General features: G+C 40.0%; 1 protein-coding gene across 1 annotated transcript in view; it reads right to left on the minus strand.

Annotated features, from left to right (window-relative positions):
• The window catches only part of tyro3 (TYRO3 protein tyrosine kinase), a 63,092-nt gene that overhangs the window by 18,233 nt on the left and 30,107 nt on the right, over positions 1-14,752 (minus strand). The window contains exons 3-5 of the mRNA XM_039741446.1: positions 12,518-12,609; positions 9,798-9,968; positions 3,649-3,735 (exon numbers count right to left, since the gene is read on the minus strand). Coding sequence (XP_039597380.1) covers positions 3,649-3,735; positions 9,798-9,968; positions 12,518-12,609 — 350 coding nt within the window. The remainder of the gene's footprint in view (positions 1-3,648; positions 3,736-9,797; positions 9,969-12,517; positions 12,610-14,752) is intronic.

The following is a 14,752-nucleotide window of genomic DNA, read 5'->3' on the forward strand; positions in this document are numbered from 1 at the left end:
GACTTCCGCATGATGGCAGCCGACAAGGGACACGGTAGCAAACCCGGTGCATTCTGGGAAGGAGGAGCTCCGCGTCCTGCTGTTTGCACCTTCAAGCCCGAAGGAACGGACTTGGTCTTTCCGAAGGGGAAGGGGGAGGCGAGCGAGGCATCGCTCAACACACAAGAAGGTAAGGAGGGTCGGGAATTAGCTGATCGGGATGTCGAAAAAATATTAAAGGCAGACCGCAGTTCGAAGAAGGCAACTCGACCCTCTGAGAACTCCAAATCCCAGAAGCCTCCGAGACCCATCAGAGCACGTGCCTGAAGCGGGCGTGCTCATTGGCTCCCGGTCGGCAGGTAACACGAACGAGGAAGTGAGTGTTCTGCCGGTCGAAATGAATAATTATATAAACTTGCGGGAGCTCGAAAAACTAATCGAGCCCGTAGCGAGTGTCTTGCAGGTCCTGACGACCATTGAAAAGATCGTCGGGGATTTGGGAGCGGCAGCCAGAGAGCCGTTGGAGAAGGTGAGGGCCTACGTGCGGCGATTTGGTGAGGAGCCTCCCGTAATGAATGATGCGGCGATACAGGTAAGCGAGACCCGTATCGTATATAATAGAGGGACGCGTGTGATCCGGGCCCGCTTAATAAGTAGCGGGTGCCAATACACGGCGTACCCTACAAAAGAGGTCGGTATGTTAACCGAGTGGTCGGCGGAAGGGCTAATCGATCCGGGCAGCTAGACAGTGCTGACTCCGAGCGAGGCAGCCCTGAAGACGCCGCCGCCGGTAATTTATAAATCAAGAGGGGTGCAGACAGTAAAGGGGCTCTCTTCTGTAATAGAGAGACCCAGACTGTATATAAGCCCCAGATTAAACAGGAGGGCTCTAAGATAAAACGGGGGTCTCCTGACAAGAAAGAAAAAGAGACAGAAAAAGTGAAAGCACCGTAGAGGCGGCAGGGGTTTCTCTCCCAGCACAAGGGCGGACCTAACAGTTCCTTATTGTTTTCAGTCCCGTAGGGGAAGAATACCAGGAGGACAGAGGCAGTGTTACGGGTGCCGAAGGTTGGGCCATATTTGGCGGAACTGTCCTTGGAGAGAGGGGGACAAGAGGTCAATTTGGAATAATATTCCCCCTAGGTTCTCCAGGGACCAAGATGTTCGTTATAATCAAGGCTCAACCAGGACGTCCTCTTGGAGGAAGACTTCCTCTCGGGGCAGGCGCCCGAATAATAATTGCGCTGGGGGAATACTGTAATGGATGGCCGGCCATTTATCCCGGCCAATACCCCCAAGCCGCCAGGTGGAGCCCTCCTTGCAGCGTGGAGGTCCCCAGAAGACCAGCAGGGCATCATGGACATTGGAGTTTTTATGCAAAGCCCTGCTGGATGCCGTGGGGCCACAGGAGGGAGCTGCAGGGAGGACCGAGGGCTTCTTCGTGCCCTGTGACCCGGAGGTTCGTCACAGGAAGAGCGACGGACTTCCGGGCTGAAGAAAGGGACTATTTACCCTGACCCGGAAGGGAAAAGGACTTGTGGACTATTGGGCAGAAACACTTCCGGGTCAGGGATTATAAAAGGACTATGGGAACTCCCAGACAAGGAGCTGAGCTGGGTGGAAGGGTGGCAATGCGTCTGGGAGCTGGAGGATTGGTTTATTTGTTTATTATTGTGGTTTATTGTAATTTATGAGTATTGTGGAGGAGAGTGTGCTTTGTGCACTGTGGCAAGAAAATAAAGTCAACTTGAGGACTTTTACCTGGTGTCTGGAGTCGTGGACAGGGGTTCAAGGAGCGAGCGCCTATCGTTCACAATATATATATATATATATATATATATATATATATATATATATATATATATATATATACACACTGCTCACAAAAATGAAAGGAACACTTTAAAGAAACACATTAGCTACATCAGATCTCAATATGAAGTTGGATATCTATACAAATAACGACAGGGCAATGTCTTAGGAACAAAAGGATGCCAAGTCTTTTAATGGAAATAAACGTTTTCTGCCTACAGAGGGCTCAATTGTGTAGACACCCTAAAATCAGAGTGAAATGAAGATGTGGCAGGCTAGTCCATTTTTCAAAACTTAATTTCTGCTACTCAAAAGGCTTTTCAGTATCTTGTGTGGCCCCCACGAGCTTGTATGCATGCTTGACAACGTCGGGGCATGCTCCTAATGAGACGACGGATAGTGTCTTGTGGCTTTTCCTCCCAGATCTGTATGAGGGCATCCCTGAGCTGTTGTACAGTCTGAGGAGCAACCTGGCGGCGCCTAATGGACCGAAACAATGTCCCACAGATGTTCTATTGGGTTTAAGTCAGGGGATCGTGAAGGCCATTCAATTGTTTCAATTCCTTCATCCTCCAGGTACTGCCTGCATACTCTTGCCACATGAGGCCGGCATTGTCGTGCATTAGGAGTAAACCAGGACCTACTGCACCAGTGTAGGGTCTGACAATGGGTCCAAGGATTTCATCCTGATACCTAATGGCAGTAAAGGTGTCTTTGTCTAGCTTGTAGAAGTCTGTGCGTCCCTCCATGGATATGCCTCCCCAGACCATCACTGACCCACCACCAAACTGCTCATGCCGAATGATGTTACAGACAGCATAACATTCTCCATGGCTTCTGCAGACCCTTCAACATCTGTCACATGTGCTCAGGGTGAACCTGCTCTCATCTGTGAAAAACACAGGGTGCCATTGGTGGACCTGACAATTCTGGTATTCTATGGTAAATGCCGATCGAGCTCCACTGCGCTGGGTTGTGAGCACAGGGCCCACTAGAGGACGTTGGGCCCTCAGACTGCCTGTCTCCTGGAATCTCCTCCATGCCCTTGAGACAGTGCTGGGAGACACTGCAAACCTTCTGGCAATGACACACATTGATGTGCCATCCTGGAGAAGTTGGATTTCCTGTGCAACCTCTGTAGGGTCCAGATTTCGCCTCATGCTACCAGTAGTTACACTGACCATAGCGAAAAGCAAAACTAGTGAAAAAAACAGTCAGAAAAGATGAGGAGGGAAAAATGTCAGTGGCCTCCACCTGTTAAACCATTCCTGTTTTGGGGGTCATCTCATTGTTGCCCCTCTAGTGCATCTGTTGTTAATTTCATTAACACCACAGCAGCTGAAACTGATTAACAACCCCCTCTGCTACTTAACTGACCAGATTAATATCCCAGAAGTTTCATTGACTTTATGCTATACTCTGATTAAAAAGTGTTCCTTTAATTTTTTTGAGCAGTATATATATATATATATATATATATATATATATATATATATACGGATACTCTGAAAAACATACAAGAGTTCAGGATAACTTATAACTAGCATAATTTATAATCCATGTGAAACACAGAACTATCTTGGGACAACTCTAACACATCAGCCTTGTGACAATCCTCTGTTATTTCCAAACAGAATAAATACAGTAGTTCAATGTATGCATTTTTAATAAATTTTAACAACAGTTTCTCAATTTATGCTGTACAGTAAATACTTTACAGAACAGAAAGTGGAAAAAGCACTGTTGCAGTCTAGAGAATAAATAAAAATTTGTCTCACTGTTTTCCAACTTGTTTGTGCTAATCAAGACCCACCCCAGTCCCCAAGAGAGAAGTCGATTGATAAAATATAACCTCACCTGTAATGTGCACCCTGGCAGTGCGGGAGATGGCCAAGCCTCTTTCATTGTGAGCCTCACAGTGGAATTCAGCACTTTTATTCATCCCTAAAAGAAACAAAATTGTTTAGGACCTGGTGAAGAGATCCTGCTAGTTAAAGAAAAAAAAATTCTACATGCAACAAAAGTTTATTTTTGTCCAGTGGATTATACTTTTACAGAGGGTCCCACTCCCAAGCTAACCCATCATTATGTTAACCTAGATCTAAAGCTCTGCTCTGAGGCTTTCTGCATACCCACTATGAAAGAAACAGAACTGCACATCTCTAGCCATGGACACATAACGTGAATATTTTAGTAGAGAGGCCTATGTAGTCAGAATTTATAAATATCCTTAACTGTTTCAAACAGAATGCTAACAATAAGAGCAGCTTCCCCTCACTGAAAATAATGCAGTTGACACAAATTAGCATGAAAAAAATCTTACAAATTAGTAAGGAAGCATTCACATTTTTGAAAGGTAGGCCAAAGGTATATGGCAACCAAGAAGTCAACTGAATTAATTGCCATTGTAAGCATGAATGAAACCAAGATCTGTTGGGGTAGTCAGCTTTCTCAAAGCCTAAAATAAATTTGCACCAGAATGTTAGCATAAATACCAACGTTGTTGTGATACTCTGACACACATTTTTTTTTTTTTTTACTTTTATTGAATTTATTTCAAACATATAACATCCCATACAATCAAGTCAAACTTAACAAAACTAAATTCAATTCCATCCACACCCGTGAGAGAGAAAGGCCAACAGCCAGAGTAAACTTTTGAGAGTAGTATAGAGGGAAAGGAGTCTTTCTCCCCAATATAAGTGCTTATTCTAAAGTACAGTATTATTGATTAGGTCCTGCCAGGTTTTTAAAAAAGTTTTGAACAGATCTTCTAAGAGAGAATTTGATTATTTCCAATTTTAAATAATATATAACATCAGTTACCTACTGGCTTAATAGAGGTGTGTTAGGATTCTTCCAGTTGAGCAAGATATACGTCTACGAGCCAATAGTGAAATAAAAGCATTTACAGTTTGTTTATCCTTCTCCACTCCTGTAGGCACACCAAACACAATTATTAATGGATTAGGAGTGATTGTGACACCTAGGCTGTCTGATAGGCATTTAAATATTTTTGTCCAGAATGATGTTAATTTGGTACATGCCCAAAACATGTGGCCTAGTGAAGCTGGAGCTTGATTGCAATGTTCGCAGTTTGGATCTTGCCCTAGAAACATTCTGAACAATTTTAAACGAGATAGATGTGCTTGATAAAAAAATTTCAGTTGAATAATTGAATGTTTTGCACATATGGAGCTAAAATGAATTCCACTCCTTTTCTGAAATGTTGAATAAGAGATCCTTTTCCCCACTGTATGTTGGGATCTTTAAAAGGAAAGGACTTTAAAATGGTTGTATATATTGTAGAAATGCTGTCTGAGTCTTTAAGACTAATCAGTATCTCTTCTGGAATAGAAATAGGTGGGAGGTCATGTCAACAGGGTGTTCAGATGTGATGCAATGAACTGTATACATGTATGAATTTGAATTTTCATTTTGCTATTCATACTTGACAGAATGTTTGACTCACTAAGAACAGATCTGCATATTTATTGATTCATTAGCCTATAATCATGAGCTAGAAAGGATGTATCTATGCTTTGAGGGAATCGAGAGGGCATTTGCAGATTTTGTGACAAAAACACAAACTGCTAAGTAAAGTTTAGTTTAAACGAAGCTATCTATAATAATAATGTAAGCCAATTATCAATGAACAACATCATGGGGTCTGAAATCCCGGCATAGAAGACAGATCACTGGATGGTGTGTGAGAGACAGTTCTTTGGCATACATATCTTTATTGATAACAAACTCCTTTCTATTCTTCAGGTGTGAAGTCTCTGGATGGCCATAGCGGCTTTACATACAGATTATGCTATTCATTGACAATCATTCATTTATATTTCTTTATTATTCACATATATTTTGCTTTGCTTTAAAACTATTATAATTTTTCTTCACATCTTGGCTGACTGAAGTAATAAATACTGAGCACCTACGGGGGGTAGGTTACCATTTCTTTCACTCAGGATTAGCAGCTGAGAAGGGACACCTTCAATAGTAAGCAGCATAAGAAACATGAATTTGTAAGTGGAAACAGCTAAGGTGAATCAACCTTCTATGTCTAAAGCACATCCATATGGTCTACCCAAGCCAAACGTGGTGAGTCCATATTTGGAGTACTGAGTAGTGATTACTTCCCTGTGCAGTCATCACTTATACTCAGTGCTTAGGTGGACATTGTATGCGTGTGTTAAACTTTGGCTACACAACAGCAGGGCAATCCATAACAAACCTGGTAAACCCCATTTATTCCATGATAAAGCACTAAGCACGCATTATGAAAAAATCTAATTTTTTGTTTCTGTCCAACGCAATCAGTAAGTTTTAGACTAAAGTCAGGTACTGTGTTAGATCAGTTTATCAGCAGTCAAGTGGTACTACAGCACCAGTGTTCCACACCTGAAAATTTTCAGTTTTGCTGGAGTATAAGAAGCTGAGACTCTCATGTAAGTGTCAAAGAGTTAATCTTTTTACTGGCTGCCACAGAGTGTCATACAGAGCTATGAAAAATGTAAAATAGACCTGGACATCCATCCATCCATTTTCAAACCCGTTGAATCCGAACACAGGGTCACGGGGGTCTGCTGGAGCCAATCCCAGCCAACACAGGGCACAAGGCAGGAACCAATCCTGGGCAGGGTGCCAACCCACCGCAGGACACACACAAACACACCCACACACCAAGCACACACCAGGGCCAATTTAGAATTGCCAATCCAGAGCGCCCGGAGGAAACCCACGCAGACACGGGGAGAACATGCAAACTCCACGCAGGGAGGACCCGGGAAGCGAACCCAGGTCTCCTAACTGCGAGGCAGCAGCGCTACCACTGCGCCACCGTGCCGCCCTAGACCTGGACAGTAACTTTGAATTTTGAAGGCAAAATGACATTCCATCTGTGTAGAAGCAACAAAAAAATAAATAAATAAATGGTCACACCTTGTACAAACACTCTCCCTCCCTGCACTACTGGCGGTGTAATCTCAAGGTTCTTCAAGGTTGGTATCTGGAGTTTTTAAGGTATGTGGTGTACATTATGATGAAAGTCTGTTCATTTATTAACTCAACACATATCCAAAGTTATTTACAAGTATGGAGTATAAATATTTTCATAGCCTTACAATTGGGACACTGGCAGATTAAGTAACCTACTTAATGTCTCAAGCAGCGACTCAGTGTTGAAGACTGAGCCAGTAACCCTTGATTGCCTTTTGCATGTAACTGCTTCTTTGACATGTTCTGCAGCACTTTCAGCTACACCCTTTGTATGAAATTGTGCTATAGAAATAAACGTTGTTGTGATTTATAGTCCAACAGTTACTGCACTATATCCACACTGTATTTATTCCACTTACAGGTGTCTTTAGCTTGCCATCAACATTTTGGCATTACATGTTTATTCTCATCTATGACAATAAGCTTGCAACTTCATGAAATTATATATTTCTCTGATCTGTGAGGGTCAGTCATCTACCATTAATACTTACCAATTCTTGAGAGCTCTTTAAGGCACCCTCTCTCACATAAAAAAAATAAAAACACACTACTGATACAAACAATTTTAAAACATTTTTTGTAAAAATGAGAAATTTTGCTTTATGCTGATCTACTCTGGAGAAACAAAACTAGATACATCACATTTGTTTTGTAGTGCAAATCTTCTGGAAATGTTTTATCATGAGGCTGAGAACTGGAACTATTCGATCAAGAGAACTTCAAAACAAAACACTATTCTTTGTTTTGGGGGGGCTTCACTTCCAGACGCATTCTTAGAGGACAACAGAAAACATCTGGAATAGATTCTGCACTATTCACAATGGGGGGCAATAAGACCAAAGACTAAACATTAAAAAGCTGATAACAACAATGAAACTAATTTCCAAGTACTTCTTGCTGTCTCATTAAGTCATTACTGCAAATGTTTAACCCTGCGGCTCAATGTACAAACACAAAACTGAGCTTCAGGATATGAGCCACAGCATAATTTACAATTTACGAAAACGTCAAAATTACTTATTCAGAGCCATTACATAGTAGAACCGACTGTTAATACGTAGTCGATAACATGGCTTCTCCAGAAAAAAATTTAATGAACACACGTCAATTAGATGTTGCAGAGAATTTTCCAGATTAAAAAAAAAGTGCAACTGAAACAGAAATATATGTCTTTAATTACATTTATTAATCAAACTCCTACAGAACTGACTGCTCAATCAGCAACAGAATTGCTTATATAGATAATACGATGACCATTCTGTATCTGCGTGCAATGAGCAAAGAGAACATGCAAGACTGAAGATTTAAGTAGTTTTCAACACATGATGCAGATGATCAATAAGAGCACATCTCAAGAGCAGCCCTGTTGACATTTTTGCATTTGACAGTGTCACAAGTATATTAAGAACACACTCTCATCCAGAAACAATCAGCCTGAAGGTAGGCCTGTGTCTAAAACAGACAACTGATTAAAGGGGCCAACCGCATGAGACACAACTAGTGCAGGGCAACAGGCGGGCCACATCAGTCATTTTAGAGCACAGCACAAAAGTGGTGCTGAAGATGGCATATTAGAACACACAACTTGTAGTATGGCAGCTGATGATTCAAATGGCAGCAAAAACAAGAAGTGGCTGCTGTGAGCTAAGGAAAACCAACGCTAATATTTGGAGAAGCACAGCCCTGACCTACTGAATCCTGGTCTGCCTCAAGTCGGCTCATAACCAAAAGCTGAAATCATGAGTGATCAAATGATCCCAAGGTGAAGCAGGTGTTTTCTGATATTAAACTGCTATAGAAAGAACAGAAAATAGTGAAAGAACAGATTAGCAAGTGACAGCTTCTTTATATCAATTAAGAGTGAAATTGAATTCACTCCAGCAGAAGACTTAAAGTTTTCGGGCAACTGAGGGAAGGTCTTCTCATAAGTCTCATATTTCTCCCCTAAGAGTTCCTTTGGGATCACTACACAGACATGAAAGTCTCATAAAATGGCAGCAGTCAGAAAAATAAAAATAAGGAAATAAAGCAGCACTCAAATAGTAACTCAGAATAGTGCCGAACCTAAAAAATAACGAGATTTATGACAGTATCAAAGTAAACATCATTATCAACACACATCTACTTAGTATACAAATAAACTTAAATGTTATCAAAATTCCAAATGATGCAAGAGCACTACACTCCATTACACTGCTCATGGTGACAACACAGGACCAATGATTATAACAGCTAAAACCACACATACTTACGTGTTATTCATTAATAAAACTCAATTTTCTTGCAGGTTAAGTTTTCTCAACGTGTCTTTTCTATGTTCAATAAACACAGGACAAGCTCACTCTTTGTGACTGCCTATTTAACAGGACATATTTAAGGTTTGTAGCATTATCTGTATGCTTAAACAGTTGGTAAGGTGGCGTGATGGTAGCGCTGATGCCACACAGTAAGGGGACCCAAGATTGTGTACTGGTGCTCCCTGCGTTGGATTTGCAGGTTCTTTCTCTCTCCACTACATTTTCCTCCGATAGTTCAAAGACATGTAGATCTGGTGAGTTTGTGTTGCTAAATTGGCCCTAGTGTGTCGATGTGTCCTCCCTGCAATGGACTGGCACCCCATCCAAGTGTTGTATTCACCTTTCACCTGAGACTTTCTGGGTTAGACGTCAGCTGCCCCACAACCCTGTCCTGGATAAGCACATTAGGAAAACTGGACATATGAATGTATTCTTAAACCTAAATGTGCCTTTATTTATTACAAATCTTTAGGCCACTTACAAACTGGGTTTTCAGCTTCTGATTCAACTCCATTGAACTCATTTGAATGTTTTTCTTTATCACTGACCTTCTTTAAAAGCCATAAATCAATGATAAAATAAAGAAGCTATTAATATAATCTTAGATAGTAGTATTAATAAGTTGTCTGGTGAGTTCCTGTTAAGAGCAAATCAGGGTTTACAAGAACAGCTAATATTACTAATGTACTTGCCAATAAAAATGGTTACCTTGAATAGTAAGGATAGATGGGGAGGATTCCAGCTTTTCCAATTTCTTTCCTTGAACCCACCAGATCACTTTTACAGGTTCTGGGGGGCCAACAGCAGCACAGGTCAGGTTAAAGGACATACCAGGCAAGATAAACACATCCTGCGGCTCCAAAACAAAATGAGGCACCCCTAGGAGGAAAAGAGTAAATGTTTAACACATACTTAGATTATTTCAGGCGATTGTCAGGTGATCATTGCAATGTAAATTAAGAAAAGGAAAAAGGGCATCAATTCTCTGGTCTCAGAATGTTCTCCCACGATAACTGCTTGCTTGGGTATCTTGAACACAGTCAGAAAACTAACCAGTGTCTATATTCTAACAATTCAGGGCTCTGTCTACAATACAAAATTTGGTATCTGGTGCTGAGAAATGAATATGGTATGGAAACTATTTTTATCTTTTCTAGTGTTCTGTGTATATATATATATATATATATATATATATATATATATATATGATGCAAGGTGCAGGAAGAGAGCATTTCAGTTCTAATTTAGCTTGAACAGCAGATTGTGATTAGCTAAACACGGCAAGAAAGTCAGAGTTCATTAAGATGGTAATTAAATTTTTTGATGTACAGAAAGAAGCCGGAAAAAGATATTACAATGAATTTTAGGATGAGAAAATGTTAATCAGGCAAAAATCTTTTTGTTTCCTGTTCAGCTAAAGTATCGTTGAGATTTGGATGAATGTTTAATAAACTATTGGAAACAACATACTGATGCACTGACTTACTGCGGCTGAAGCATAAACCTTTTAAATGGTGAAAATGAAGGAGGTGATAAAAATTGCTTCACTGCAGATTTTTAAGCAATTTCATCTGTCTCCTGCTCTGCCGGAACTTATTACTGCGATCAATCAATACACCAGAACGGAAGGAAATGTGAAACTGTGATTGGTTTCTCTTTTATCCAGTGAACAAAATTTTCCAATACTGCCTCATGAAATGAACAGAATTTTTGTTCCAGGACAATGTTATAAGATGTATCCACCTTTAAAATTACTGCTTCCAAACATTATAATTATAGTTAGAAAAATACAGGTGTACAGGTTATTACAATCATACGTATAGAGTACAGTGAAATCCTTACATACAATGGCTAATAAGCATTCAACACGTCACCACTCTCTAGCTCCGCGACCAGTGAGTACAACTACCATCCAAACAACCATCCATTTATTTTCTTAACCGTCGATACACTTATCTTCAAAATCTCAGTATATATTTGGCATTAATTAACAAATAAAATAAGAACATAACAATGCACTAAAATGAAAGGGCTTTCTGAAATAACCAATTATTCTAACCTGAATGTCTTTAAATATGTGGGAAGAAAGCTAGGAAACCCACACCCACCCAGGCACAGGCAGAGGGTACACACACCAAAAGGACAAAAGTCAAAGAATGAAACTAAAGGCAATGATCTGTGTGGAGGTAATGCGTCAACCTATGGCACTCATGATGAAAACACATTTGCCAAATTCAGTTATTATTTTTGAGTTTATGCTCTGGAAAATGTGTCTTGAGGCAATTTTAAAACACCTTTATATCATAACATGCAGACACGGGTGAGCCTGGCTGTTTTATTAATAAAAAAAAAGAAGACATAAAAAGGATTATACCCCTAGGGCCCTGACTACTTGGTATCTTGTTTCAGATTTTCCTGACCCTCTTATATGCCCCAGATTCACTTTTTTGTTGGTTTTAGGCTGAAAACGTTTACAGCTTCAATCTTCCCTTAACTTCACATCCAGTCCAAAAATAAGTCTAGCACATCTTCTCTGAGCTTTGGGTGCCACATATCCTTTATATTACATAAACTGATTGATAACAGTTGTGAACTTCCTAGTCCATCTAATAAGTCACAATTTATGCTTCCACACCCCACTGTGTAACTAAATTCAATATTTTTGCTACTTATTTCTAATATTTCTTATTTAGATTAAACATCATCTGGACCATACCTGAATTTTGCAATTACTGTATAAGTGGTTGATGCTTTTACCCAAGGTGACTTATAAGATATTATCCATATCAATTCTTTGCACCACTTTTGCTCAGATTAAGTGGTTGGCTGAGGATACAAGAATGCCAGACGAGGGAACTGGGACATGAGGCTTAAGCCACTACACCACACAGTCTGAATTCTAGTCAGGTCCTTCTGTAATAATTTTGTTCATTTAGGGTACCCCCTATTCACATAATTTCAGGACACCTGCAAATATAACATCCATCCATCCATTATACAACCTGCTATTTCCTAACTACAGGGTCACAGGGGTCTGCTGGAGCCAATCCCAGCCAACACAGGGCGCAAGGCAGGAAACAAACCCCAGGCAGGGCGCCAGCCCACCGCAGGGACACACACACACACACACACACACACACACACACACCAAGCACAAACTAGGGAGCAAATATAACATTTTAACTGAATTATTTACATTAATTTAAAAAAGAAGACTCAATAGTGGCAGTGGAAATCCATTTTTGACCAATTCTGAGCCCCTTATACCATAAAGCAATGCCATTCATGCATAAGGCCATTCCGACATACATCTCTGTACGCAGCTCTCTGAAATTAGTGACCATCTGTATTTGCTATCCTGTCTAGTCTTGTAAGCACCAAGCACAGGCTAGGATTATTTTAAATATGCAGTGGGGTGTGTGACTCACCTTCCACAGTCATCCAGGCCGGATCGGAGGAGGCCAGATCTTCAACTTCACACCAGTACTTGCCAGCATCAGCTCTCTGGACAGAAGGAATTCTGATGACAGAAAATCACAAACCTAACCCATCACATTACAGCTGAACAAACATTTATGCAACTATTTCAAAGCCATTAGAAAGCTGGCCTAATAATTACAGTAGTATCACTCAAACACCTGATATAATAATTACAAGAACCCTAAATAACCCATCAAGTTATCACACCTTTCTATGTATTTAAGATCACTACTGTACATTACAACATAACATAGCATAACATTCTCAAATGTGCTTAATCCAATTTAGGGTTGCAGTGGGCTGGGGCAGTTCCTGGCATAATTAGACACAAGTTGGGAAACTAGTTTAATGGAAAACCCACTCACGTCCAAACTTTCACTCGAATGTGTAAAGAAAAAATAAAATATAATCGTAATGGAAACACAGTCTTAGATAATGTATAACACAGGTTCTCAGTCTCAGTCCTGGGGTCTACTGCAGCTACAAGCTTTCATTCCAATCAATTCTTGATTTTAACCTGCCCCAGTCTTAAAGAGACTATTATTTCCAAGTGTCTAGCTTTACTGTGTCAATACAGAAAATGGCAACAGGATTTGGTCACTTTTTAAAAGAAAATTAACATGTATTGAGATATTCAATTCAATTTTCTTTATACTGCGTGCTCTTATTTTATTGAAATGTTTTTATTACTTATGATTAAGGTTGCTAATAAACACACAGGCTGCCTACACATTTGCCTGCACTGTTATTTAGTTGCTGGCCCTATTTTGATTCAATTAAGGGAGCAAGCATATATAAAGTTACATTAAAAAATATAAATAAATAACAAAAATAAATTTCTAACTAAAAAAAGCTCACACGCTGTTGTCTGTTTCTGATTATTGAGTGAGATCTGAAAAGACTTGTTTCTTAAACAGATACTGAATTAAAAGCAGGATAAATTGATAATTATGAAACTGTTTGGAACACAAACCATTTGCCACAGGGACCCCAAGGATACATACTGTATATCTCATCTTCTTCATCTTTTCCCACTTCTTTGTTGGGTCGATGTGCTTCATTAATTTTCTCCATACAGCTCAGTCCTGCACCTCTTCGACAGTCAAGTCCTTTCCTTCAGATATTCTTTTACTTTATCCCTACACATGTGTTTTGGCCTCCCTAGTTTTCTCTTCTGCTATACTTCCATTCCCATCACTCTTTTGCCTATGTATTCATTGTCTCCCCTCATCACATGTCCAAACCAATTCAAAATCCTTTCCTGTACTTTCTTAGGTGTCTGTCCCATTTTGTTGTACCTCTAATCGTCTCATTACTTATTCTGTCCTTTTTTTGGCACTTCACACATCCATCTCAACATTCTCATTTCTGCCATATCTAACATCTTCTCCAATGCTCTGTTTATTGCCCATGTCTCAGCTCCTTTCATCATTGCTGGTCTTACCACTGTCTTAAAAAAACGTACCTTTACTTTTGCCTTAATTCTCCTCACAATACTCCTGACACCTTCTTTCAATTGTTCTATCCACACTGCACTCTATGAGTTACCTCTGCATTAAATTTTCTATCTTGGGCTACCATTGATCCAAGATATTTACCTATACCCACCACTCTTTTCAATAGCTTACCTTGCAGGCTAACTTCTGAATTCTGATCATTATTAAAACTTATATATTTTGTCTTCTTCCTATTTATCTTCAATCCTCTATCTTCCAAAGCCTTTCTCTACTCTTTCAACTTCTTCTCGACTTCCTCTTTTCTGGAGCTACACAACATGTCAACAGCAAAAATGAACCATGGTGATTGGTCTTTTATCCTATGACTGAACACATCCATAACCAGATCAAACAAGTAAGAGTATGCAAAGAAGGTCCCTGTTGCAGACCTCCTTTAATAGGGATTGTGTCTGTACCTCAACCCAAATGCTTTCAATACACATGCACAAACACATATTATTATTATACTAGCAATATACCCGCGCTTCGCAACGGAGAAGTAGTGTGTTAAAGAAGTTATGAAAAGAAAGGGAAACATTTTTAAAATAACATGATTGTCAATGTAATTGTTTTGTCACCGTTATGAGTGTTGCTGTCATCAAGGATTTGATTATCATTATTTCTTTCAATCAGGTTCGTATTTGGAGGATGTGTTCAAGTTACATTCCGTGTTTGTCAACCGTTGTA

The sequence above is a fragment of the Polypterus senegalus genome, chromosome 18 (assembly GCF_016835505.1).
Source record: "Polypterus senegalus isolate Bchr_013 chromosome 18, ASM1683550v1, whole genome shotgun sequence".
NCBI classification, from domain to species: domain Eukaryota; kingdom Metazoa; phylum Chordata; class Cladistia; order Polypteriformes; family Polypteridae; genus Polypterus; species Polypterus senegalus.